Genomic DNA, 12,373 nt, shown 5'->3' with positions numbered 1-12,373 from the left:
GAAGCCTCAAGTTATAGCCTCACACATTGTGACCTGACGACTTCATGCTGGGAGAAGGAGCTATTTAACATTGCACAGATTTGTGCATGAGGCAGCTCTGAAGTGTCAGGTGTGAAAATTGATTCAGAAATGGCAAAGTCAAGTGAGATTTTCAAGCAGTGTCTGCATAGCCTTGAGTATCTGATGTGACAGGGGGCCAACTAATACAAAGTATGTAGCGTACTTGATGACGTGAGCTCATAATCTGTCATTGTCATGGTTGCCAAAAGAATAACCTTTCAATTTCCAATCAAATTTGATCTCAGAAGACATTACAGAATCAGCGGAGAGATGATTAATACAATTGCTGCTAATACAATTCAATAAAAATCTTATTTTCAGGTTTTTATTAAATTCAAATTCCACCATCTGCTATGGCGAGAATGTAACCTGGGTTCCCAGAACATTCCCTAGCTCTCTGGATTAAGTCCAGTGATAATACCACTAGGGAGTTGCTTCTTATTAAATAATATTAATAGCTATTAAGACCATTAATAGCTAAACCCCCAGGAATGACTGTCCACGCCCGCAATGTGTTGGGAGGGCAGCCCCGACTAAGCACGGTCCATCCTCCAGATGAATATCTCAGCAGCATTCCCACTGATGTACCTATGATTCTCGTTGTGCCAGACCAATAGGATTTCCCGTGGCCCAGATCCTAACAACAATTATCTTGGACTCTATTCATATGAGAATTAACTGATCATCGTCAACTCCTGAATTGAGATCAGATGAACTCTTTGACTTAGTGTTGTCCTGACTAATTATTTCTATCCTTCGCTCCACTGAGGACTGGTGACTTTCAGCCAGGGCATTTAGTGAAAGCTCAATGCATTATGTTTGTTACATAAGCTGCTGGCATATTTTGTGGATGTGACATTGACATAGCCCAGTGACACAACAACCTCTTTGACTGTTCAATGCTCTGAACAGTGTTGAATTCCCTCCTTCTCCCTCTACGCAAAATCGCAATGCAAATAACAGAGGCTGACAGCTTTAAAGTCAGTGCAAAGTGAGAGAGAATGCTAATGAAGTAAGCTGTCCTCTATCATGCTTTTTGTGGATGCATAAGATGCATTTGTGTGTCTATTCGTGCAAAGTGACCTGGTAGAAGCAGGCAAGTCCTAAGTCTCCCTGACCTCCAAAGTAATATATCCTGAAAAGTCAGAGTTGGCCACAATGGTGTGACAAGGCTCATGGTTTTGTGATTCTCACTTGCGTTGACAAAGTGTGCAAAAACATTGTGTCTGTGCAGAGAAATGGTGGTTACTGTGGAGTAGGATGAAGGCCCAGAAAAGGAAGCAATGAGCTGTGCTACCAGCTAATCACTGTGACTTCCATGTCAGGAATTGGCGCCATCTTGTTTCTTGGGGATGGAGAGGAGAATCGAAACTATAAAAAAGTTACATGAGGTTAGTTGTGAATGAGATGCAAATGCGGATAAGATCGTCACTGCTTATTAGTGAGATTCAGAATTTGCTGTTTAAACTCGAGGTGAAAATTGGAAATCTTTTTCTCAACATTTGAAATGTGATTTTTTTCATTCTCATTGTACTTTCCCAAATTTCTCACCATTGCTCATGCTGCACAAAATATAGGAAAATCCCACCATGTATCGCTGTTGTCAAACATGACCTGTTATTAAAACTTGATATTGATGGCTCTTGTTAATCAGATTCATCACTAACTTTTCACTAATTTAAGCACAAATTTTTTGTGTTGAACGATTTTGCCAAATGATACTCCATTAACTGGCTAATAATAAATTAGTCTGTTCCTCTGTTTTTTCTTGAATAGTTGTACAATTAGCTACCTTCTGGTCTCCTGGTTTAGTTTGTGAATGTTGGAAGAACAAAAACTATGGCTAGAGTCTTTGCTATTTCTTCTTGGACTTCCTTCACAGTGTGCATGCCAAAACAACCTAAGAATTTCTGAACTTTGAGTTGGATTAGATTAGATTACATTACAGTGTGGAAACAGGCCCTTCGGCCCAACAAGTCCACACCGATCCGCCGAAGCGCAACTCACCCATACCCCTACATTTACCCCTTACCTAACACTACGGGCAATTTAGCACGGCCAATTCACCTTACCTGCACATCTTTGGACTGTGGGAGGAAACCGGAGCACTCGGAGGAAACCCACGCAGACACGGGGAGAACGTGCAAACTCCACACAGTCAGTCGCCTGAGGCGGGAGTTGAACCCGGGTCTCTGGTGCTGTGAGGCAGCAGTGCTAACCACTGTGCCACCGTGCCGCCCACAAGTATTCTATTTGTTCTTTTTCCAAAGCCAATTCCTTTTCTACAGATATGTTTAACAATATTGAATAATTTATGTTTTTATATGTGTATAAAGCCCTTGTTATTATTTTTGTATATCTTTATTTTAATATTTTCTTTTAGCCTTTCTAATTTCTCTTTTAACCTCCACAGAAGTTTCATTAGGACTCCCATGTGATCTGACCTGAATCTTGTGTCTTTCACATATGCCTCATTTATGCTTTTCTAATTGTTCAGTAGGTGGATTGAGAAACATTTCAGTCAGACAAGGTTCCAATGTGAATTGATAAGCTGTGCAATTTACAGACAGCAAGTGAATACAGAGAAACAATTGCAGCAAGCCCCAGTTGCTTCACTCAATTTCATTATTCTCCTCAAAAATGAGGAAGCAACTTCTAAATAACAATAATCACTTGTATTTACGTCATACCTGTAACAAAGAACAACAGTCTACAGTGTTTCTCAGAGGAAGAATCAAAAATAGGATGCTAAGTAAGAGAAGGAAGTATTAGAATAGGGTGATCTGAAGCTTGGTCAAAGAGCGAAGTGGCCATGTGAATTAAGGAAGGGAATCCCAGAACATCCATGAACCAATCAAGAATAGTGTGGTGGGAGATATAGTTGTTGAAGAAGGCAGCTGGTCACGAAATGGTGAAGACAGAATAAGATAAATACTGTGATGGAAGGAGGTTTGTGGAAGATGGGGGATAGGTTGGCTAAATCAGAAACAGCTAAGCCCCAGTTGGATTTCTAAAATTGAAAGCTGAGAGAGAGGTAGCAGAAAGTGAGCAATGGAGGAGACATTGGAAGAGAATGCTCTGATTAGCGATATCAAAAGCTGCAGCATAGTTAGTGATTTAATGCCTTTGGGTTGCAGTAACAGAGAATAATAGTTGTGAATTTTAGTGTATTGAACAGGAACAGAAACCTGATCAGAGAGATACAAATACAGAATTTCAATATGAATGAGCACTGATTTAGGAGAAGCAGCACATTTGAGGTCTTTGGAGAAGAAAATAGATTGGCAATGATAGTGTAGTTGCAATACCAGAGGGGTCAATGTGACTGTTTGAGGAAAGTAAAATGCTTTGAAAAAGGGGGAGAGCAGAACCATTTGCAATGTCCCTCTCCATTTCTTGGACTGACTTATTTTGACATTATCTTACTTCCCAGACAATGTAAGACTGCAGAAAATGATTTGCAACAGATTTTAAGATGGCAGGCACATTGACAGTCATCATCACTGCTCAAACTGTCCCCATCGTGGAAGACACTTACAGACCTGACTGCAGAAACTGTACAAGGTTGAGTCATGATCTCTTTGGGGAACAACAGTCTGTGCATGCAGGTTTCTTCTAACATACATATATGATTGTCTGACCCTGTAAACATGGCTGGCAATGTAAGGATAGGTCCTAATTGATCTCCTAGGGTCTAACTGTACATGTCTGGCATTCATCCTGTTATTATTCTCTTCTAAAACCAGTAAATGCATAGAGATAGCCATATCTATTACTCCTGTCTAAACAACACACGATATGCTCAGTAAGTTCCTTTCTCCAAAACCAGTACAGAAACAGAGGAGCAATGATAGTGAAGAATAAAATTGGGGGAAATCTGGCTCACCTGCCCTCCTATTAAGGTATTGTGTGTTTGGGGAACAGTTCAGGCAAAGTCCAGTTTTTCCATGCATTTAATGAGACTCAGGATTCAACAGGAGTACAGGATGTAGGACCGACAAATGTTTCCAGCTAAGCAGGTCCCACATCAGTCTGTCACAACATGAGCATATTCTTGTCGCACAATCTGGCGGAGGGCAGTGGAGATCACATTTACAGCTGCCTGTTACATTCAGCAGAAATGAAGTATTCCAGTTTTTATTTTGATTGGTGAGTGTATTTGTGAGCTGAAATAAACTGAATAGAAATGGCACACGAGCAGTTGATGTGTAAAATACCAAGAGGTCTGAAACCTTCCTGGTATACATGTCAAATGCAAATCATAGCAGACAGAAGAGGCAAAATTGGAACAGTACAAAAATTAAAACATCTTACTTGAGCAAACAGTTCTTTTGGGTTAATTGTCCAGTATCTGAGATTTATTACAATGACTGAGTTATGTTGCCAAACTTTTACAGTCTTCGTATTATTTTAATTGTACGTGTATAATGTTGGTGTAGAAGCACAGGAACTTCTTGTCACATCAGCATTACAGATAAAACTTCAACAACAAAATATACTATATTTTGGACTTCATAGTAGCATTTTGTAACAAGGCCGTCTTTGCTCATCCTAGACTTCAAATGTACACAAATAGGTCTTTTCCCATCTCAAAAACTGATAGTATAATGATTCAACTTGAAGTTTAGTATTGACCAGCCTGATCCCACATATCATAGTGTCTGTACTGTTTGCTGGAGCCTTGAAATCAGTTGCCTATATCAGTGAGAAATTGATGGGAAGGAGCCTCATTTTTGAATGTGTATTATCGGGATGGCATTAGGTCATATAGAGTATGTGAAGAAAGAGATTTGCAAATGATGTTTTGTGGGAACAGGAGTTGGACTGATGTCCTTCCTGGTCTCCCTAAATGTGAGCCTTGAAATGTCTGACACTTGGACTGCAATAATTCAAGAAGATGACTCATCACCATCTTCTCAAATGAAGGGCTGATGAAGGGCTTTTGCCCGAAACGTCGATTTTACTGTTCCTCGGATGCTGCCTGAACTGCTGTGTTCTTCCAGCACCACTAATCCAGAATCTTCTCAATGGCAATTAGAAATGAACTATGAATGCTGATCTTGCCAGTGATACCCCCAACCTGTGAATAAATTTAAAATAAAATTGAGTGGGTTGAGTTCCAAATTGCTATAATTCCTTTAATTAACCTACAGAAATTACCTTACTTGTACTTGAGGTTTCTCTGTGAACATAATTTGAATCCTTTTATCACTGATGCTGGCCTGCTAACCTTGGGCTGTCTTCATTTCAGGTATGGTGGCCTTTGAAACAAATTAAAGTGAATAGTTTGAAAGTATTAATATAATTAAATGTTTTCATGTTTCTGTATACATATATAATTGACAGGATGTTTTGGAGCAAAAATTCAAAGTTGTAGGAACCTTTGAAGTGTTATTCATTTGTTCTTTTGATGTTGGAAGTGTGGTATTTTGGTTGTTAGAATCAAAGTATGGAGTGAATTTTAGAACCTGAGCAAGTCTAATAAAGAAAATGCTCGTTCATTTTTGCCTAAACCAAATAAGGGTAATCCTGATAACTTTCAATATTAGAGCAACCTTTTGTTGCTATGAAGAAATCAGGGTGAGATTTTATTGAGAATGGGAAGCCATGGGTCAGATTTCAGTGTGAAAGACAAGATGAGGTGATAATTCAATAGAAATCGGTGGCCTGGCCAAAAACTCACAGAATATTTTCCTCTAGCCTTTTCAGAGACTATGGTCCTGACCTATTCCCTGCCCATAATGTCCTTGAGAGTGCCTACCAAAGCAGGCAGGATAGTCTCTGACTGTTGTCTGCTCTCTGGCCAATAACTAATTCAATCCACAATACGGAATGCAGTCATGAAATGCAAAGTGACAGAAGGAGATTAAACAATTATGTAATGTCCTGTGTAGTGAATGACAAAAATATTTCAAATATTAAAAGAAATTTGTAGAATCATAGAATATTACAGCACAGAAGAAGACCTTTCAGCCCATTGAGCCTGCACTGGGTTTTTTGAAGAACGGTTATTATTTCCACTCTTTGTCTCTTTGTAGCCCAGCAATTATTTTCTCTTTAAAATATTTATCCAATTTTCCTTTTCCATACAATCAGGGAATGTATTCCAAATCTTAATCATGCATTGCTTAAAATAAAGTTCTTCCTCATATTGCCTCTAGTTCTTTCTTTTTCCTGATTCATTACGTTTTTTTTCATTTTGTGATGTTCTTATTATAAAAATGGTTACAGTATGCTTGTTCAGATACAGCTATTGTGCAACATAGAACTACTTTTGTGACCTGAAAAACCTTTTGACACTTGTAGCAAAATCTGTGCCTCTCTCCATTGATTTCTGTGTTTTGGTGCATTTTACTGAAACATTTCATAAACTTATGAGCATTTTATCCTGTATATATTTCCCTTCCTTGTGGGCACAAGTAGAATTTTAACTTGTGTTTTTCTTACTCATTGGCTCTTTCCAGGTACTTTTAGAAACCAAAAGAGGCAATGAGAAAATGACGCTAACAATTTGAGAAAAATCATTGTTTTTCCATGAAAATGACTGTTCTGTGTCATAGGGGCTTAATGAAATGTTATTATTCATTCCATTCATAGAGCTCCTTATCAGACTTGATGGAGATGAAGGAATGAAATGCAGCACACCCAAAACCAGGACCAAAGGGAAGTTGGAGCAGTCATTAAAAAAGGTGCAGGAAACAATTATAACATTCCTTGGAGATAATATTGTTGCACAAATGTTAAAGCTGGCTGCATTAGTTTATTGAAGATAATAAACTTTTTTTTTTCCAGAGCACAGCACCACAGGTGGTGAATATATTACACTTCACCTTTTACCAATGCATCTTACAATACACAGATTTCGGTTTTGTGAATGCAAATACAGCTATGAACCACTGAAATTTCTGTATGCTTTTACTAAATTTATAACCATGTTAAAAATATTTCTGAGGTTTATGCTTTGTTTAGAAAGCTACCTCTTCATTTTTGTAAACATATTGTACCCAGGGGGTTAACATAATACTTCTACCTTAATAAAGTGTCCTAGGTGTCATTGCAGGCCCATTAAAAAATACGCAATCAGTCACATGAGGTATGAGGGTGGATAGCCAGAATGTTGATCAAAGAGAGAGATCTTAAAGACTGTCTTTGCAGCAGAAAATGAGGTAGAAAGGTTCACAAAAAAATCTGCAGAACTTTGAACCTATGAAACTAAAGGGATAGCTACCAAAAATGGTGCAGGTAAAAACTGGGATGCTCAAGAGACTAGAATTAGACGTTAGTGTACAGAGATCAGAGGCTGTGAGACAGAGAAAGGTAAGACTGGAGGGTTTTGAAATCAAGGGTAAGAATTTTAAAATTTGGGGTGTTGCTTAAGATAAAAAACTATAAGAAATAAGAACAGCTTGCAGCTGTCAGCCTGTTCCAATTCCCAACTGATCAAGAAGCTGCATGTATCAGCCTTTAATGTACACAAGCTCTCTGTCTCCATAGCTCTCTGTGGCAAAAAAGTCCAAAGACTGTGAACCCTTTTAGAAAAAAAAATTCTTCTCACTTCAATCTTAAATTGGCACCCTTTATCCTGAGACTATGCCCTATGATCCTAGACTTTCTCATGAAGGGAAACATCCTCTTAGCATTTACACTGTCGAGCACCTTAAGAATCCTACATATTTCAATGAGATCACCGAAACTCCAGTGAGTAGAGACCCAACCTGTTTAGCTGTCACTCATAAAACAATCTCTCCATACCAGGGAACATCCTAGTGAATCTTGTCGGAACTGCCTTCAATGAAATGATATCTTTCCTTAAATAAGAGGACCAAACTGTTCGCATTACTTCAGATGTGGTCTCACCAATACCTTGGACAGCTGCAGCAAGACTTCCCTGTACTTATGTTCTAAGTTCCTTGAAATAAGGGCCAACATTGCATTTGTCTTAAATAAAAACTTGAAAGAACTGCAGAAGTTGGAAATCAGAAGCAAACACCGAAATTGCTGGAAAAGCTCAGCAGGTCTGGCAGCATCAATGGAGAGAAATCAACGTTAACGCTTCAGATACAGGTCTGAGGAAGGATCACTGGGCCTGAAACGTTAACTCTAATTTCTGTCCATAGATGCTGCCAAACTTGCTGTGCTTTTCCAGCAATTTCTGTTTTATGATTCCATTTACCTTCCTGATTACCTGCTGCACCTGTGTGCTGGCTTTCTGTGTTTCATGCCTTTCCCCAAGTTTTCTGCAGTTTATATCCACTTAAATAATACTCTGTTCTTTTTGTTCTCTCTTCCAAAATGAGCAACTTCATATCTTCCAACATTATATTTCATTTGCCAATATTTTTGCTCATTTACCTAACCTCTCAATATCTCTCTGTAAACTGTCTCCCTCAAGCAATTTGCCTTTCCATCTATTTTTGTGCTGTCTGCAAGTTTGGCAATAATGTGTTTGCTTCCTCCCTCCAGGTCATTAATGCATATTGTAAACAGTTGTGGTCCCAGCACTGTTCCCTGTGGATCACTGGTTATAGGTTGCAAACCTGAAAAAGTATCTTTTATTCCGAAATGCTGTTTCCTGCCTGTTAGCCAATTCTGTTTCCATGCCAACATGGTACCTCCAACACCATGGGCTCTTATCTTACGACTTAACCTTTTATGATGTACCTTGTCGAGTGCTTTCTGGAACTACAAATACAGCAAATCCACTGGTTCCCCTCTATCTTCGCTGGTTGAGCCTTCCTTGAAAATCTCTAATAAATTAGTCAGACATGACTTCGTTCTCATGAAGACGTGCTGACTCTGTTTGATTAGATTATGATTTGAGTCTGTATAGGTTCTCAAGAACAGAAATGATGGGTGAATGGGACTTGGCGCAAGTTAACATGCAGCAGTAGTGCTTTAAATGTCGTCAGGTTTACAGAGGGTATTTATTTAAGGTGAAAGTGAGTACTGCAGATGCTGGAGATTACATTCGAGAGTGTGGTGCTGGAAAAGCACAGCAGATCAGACAGCATCCAAGGAGCGGAAAATCGACGTTTCAGGCAAAAGTCCTTCATCAGGAATGAGGGGTGGTGAGACAGCAATGATTGTCATTGGGTAAATGTAAAACTGACACAGGTGGAATCGTCTACAACTGCCTGGAGTTTTTAGAAATACAGATGGTGAACCGCTATTTGGTGGGAGGCTAAAATTAAGTTTCCTGGTGGCGTTAAAGTTTGGTATTAAGTTCTCAGAACCTTTCAGTTGGATCGGCTTTAGTGGGTCATAAATACTCATTAACACCCCAGCCTGCTCGGATTATGTTCAGGGCACAATCTTGATAGGCAAAAATAGGTTAATCCACAAAACTGACTATATACATATGTGTTGCAATACCTGGCAGGGGTAGATTTCTTTGTTGAAGGTCTGATGAGTAAAAGCTTCTTTAATATCTCGGCTCTTCTATAAACAAGTCACTCAAATGCTTATAGTTTAAGAGAAGCCTGACCAGATCTACAGGTTTTGAATAGTCTCAGTCATATATAGTGTTGCTTGCGTAGTGTTGAAGGGTGAAACCTCACTGGGTTCATCAACCTGCCCAAATGAGGCAGCCACACTGACTGATGTCAGCAACCTTGACCTGGGCAGGAAGTGGAGTTTAACCCAAAGTAGGGCTGTACTCAAAAGAGAGGTCAACTTGAAAGGTTCTGATAAAGTTGGTTGGATAGAAGAGAATGGTAGGGACTAGAACTTAAAGGGCATGATTGTCAAGAACACTGGAAGACTCATAGGAAATAAAGGAAGGAAAGTGATTTGCAGAGGGGAAAATCACTGACAGGGATAAGGGTGACAAGAAATTGTGGAAGCTGCATACTGTGGGTGGGGAACATATTGAGGTAATTAGATGTGCTGGAGGAGAGAATGAACAGTTGAATTGAATAAGGTGCAATTTAAGGCCAACGCTGGAAATGGGGATCTGGATGGCAGTGGGATCAGGAAGAGGTAATGAAAGGGCTGGTAGTCTCAGGAGGACATTGAAGAAGGACAGAGAAAGCATACTGGAGAGAAGGCCATCTGTAGTGGTGGTAGGAGGGAAAGTGTAGTGTAGAGAAAGTGAATGAATCAAATGCATATTAACAATGACCACCTCACTCCTCAATCAGCTTTCAAATGCAGAGAACGCATAGTACAAATGGAAGGGCCTGGCATCTGTTCCTGCACAGTACAAACACACCCAGCTGAAGGAATTGAAACAGAAACTGAAAAATATTATTGCATGAGCGTTCATTTGAAACCTTGGCACTGAACAGAAGCACTCCCTGAAGAATAAAGGCAAATAAGCTCTATTATCTCCCAACACCAACTTTCCAACGATGTTCTGTGATTTAAGGGAGGCAAAGGCCAGTGGTATTATCGCTGAACTGTTAATCCAGTGACCACCTAATGTTTCTGGATCCTGGATTTGAATCCTGCTGTGGCAGATGGTGTAATGCGAATTCAATAAAAATCTGGAATTAAGAGTTCCCTGATGACCGTGAATCCATTGTTGATTGTTAGAATCCTGAGAATGAATGAAAAAACAATTCATTTAATGCTTAAGTCTGAAAAGGGCACCTAAGATTCAGCAGCAGTTGTGGTGGTGAGGATGTGTTGTTCCACTTGCAGTCATACAGTAACATTTACAGGCCCATGTACCTGAGAGTCACGGATTTAGTCAGGAAAGCCAAGTTATGTATGCTGTATATTCCAAGAGTGTAGATTTTTTTTACAGGGAATAAAGAACACCACCAGAAGTCAGATTGAGCTAAATGATGAGTGAAGGAAAAGCAATGACTATGGATGCCATTGCCTACATCTGCCAGCTCCTGTCAACAAATCTGCAATCAGACGGCTTGAGAGGCATCAGTGTGCCTGTTGTGCTGAAGATTACAGCAGCATTGAACTTTCCGGTCACTAGGTCCTGACAAACCTGAACTGGGGACATGTGTGGCATCTTCCAATTGGTAGCTGAGAATTATATTTGGGAGTTTACTGATGCTCTTTACAGGAAAGCAACACAGTTTGTCCAATTCATTGACTCAAAGAGCAAAGGTGCCTAGGTTTTGGATAGCTATTGCTAGGTTCCCACATATACAAAGGGCTATTGATTGCACATGTGCAGCAATCAGAGCGCAATGGCATTATCCATGCAAATTCCTAAACAGGAGGGATTTCACTCCATCGTGGTCCAATCTGTTGTAACCACAGACAGCAAATCTTGCAGATGTGCTGTCACCAATTAGTGAGCTGCCTCAATGCTTATATTCTGAACAACTCCCAGGTTCCTCAACTGTACACTGATATGCATGATCTCCAGGGCTATCTTGTGAGTGACAAGGACTAGCCCCGGAAAGCTTGGCCAATGACCGTGAAGAAGGGCTCATGCCCGAAATGTCGATTCTCCTGCTCCTTGGATGCTGCCTGACCTGCTGCGCTTTTCCAGCAACACATTTTCAGCTTTGATCTCCAGCATCTGCAGTCCTCACTTTCTCCTCAAAGATTTTAACCTACTGCGAATCCTCTTGCAAGGATGTCTTCCTTGAAGAAGCTCTCTTCCTCCCTCCCCTCATTCCTGAAGAAGGGCTCATGCCCGAAACGTCGATTCTCCTGCTCCTTGGATGCTGCCTGACCTGCTGCGTTTTTCCAGCAACACATTTTCAGCAGCTATCATTGAAGAAGCAATTTGCCTTCAAAAGATGTGCTTCAATTACCAGGACTGCCCAGGAGGAACCTTCTAGTACTCATTGTACAGGACCTCTAGAAAAATAGCAATGAAAGCAGAAATTGCTGGAAAAATTCAGCATGTTTGGCAGCACCTGTGGAAAGAAAGCAGAGTTAATGTTTCGGGTCCAGTGTTCCTGGGTTTTGTTTCTTTTGTCTCTAGAAAAGTGATTGCTGGCCTCAAACTAACTTAATGACAGAATGAGATCTTAGAAGAGAGAAAGTCGAATATGCCACCAGTCTCTTCAGTCAAGGAAGAAAGAGAGTTTGGTGCTGAGTGACTCAATGCTGATGGTGATGATGATTTTGAAGAAGCCAGTGCAATATTCCGACAAGATAGGCAGGCCTGAGAAAACCAGACAATGGCTGGATTTGAGGGCGAATGACTTTGCATTAACATATGTGGACACTCTGCCCTCAAAGGCATGTTTCCTTTATAGCTTAAAAATGTTAAGATACTTTACCATGAATTGTAAGTTAATTTGTTATCTTTACACAAATAACCCCTCCTTTAGTTTCCTGGCCAGTGCATCAGGGTGGAGTTTTGATTATCTGATTGGGGCTGCACCTAAATGAC

The 12,373-nt window shown here is 40.0% G+C and overlaps 1 protein-coding gene across 3 annotated transcripts in view; it reads left to right on the top strand.

Moving 5' to 3' along the window:
* The window catches only part of cntln (centlein, centrosomal protein), a 470,872-nt gene that overhangs the window by 236,359 nt on the left and 222,140 nt on the right, over nucleotides 1-12,373 (top strand). For all 3 annotated transcript variants that reach the window (XM_087995387.1, XM_087995398.1, XM_087995382.1), the window contains exon 15: nucleotides 6,658-6,749. In XM_087995387.1, the coding sequence (XP_087851513.1) occupies nucleotides 6,658-6,749 (92 nt within the window). The remainder of the gene's footprint in view (nucleotides 1-6,657; nucleotides 6,750-12,373) is intronic.

Source organism: Chiloscyllium plagiosum, unplaced genomic scaffold, assembly GCF_037043375.1.
Source record: "Chiloscyllium plagiosum isolate Xiang-an unplaced genomic scaffold, Cpla_swu_hap1 HiC_scaffold_2, whole genome shotgun sequence".
In the NCBI taxonomy this organism is placed as follows: Eukaryota; Metazoa; Chordata; class Chondrichthyes; order Orectolobiformes; family Hemiscylliidae; genus Chiloscyllium; species Chiloscyllium plagiosum.
This window is presented reverse-complemented; position numbering and strand designations above follow the sequence as displayed.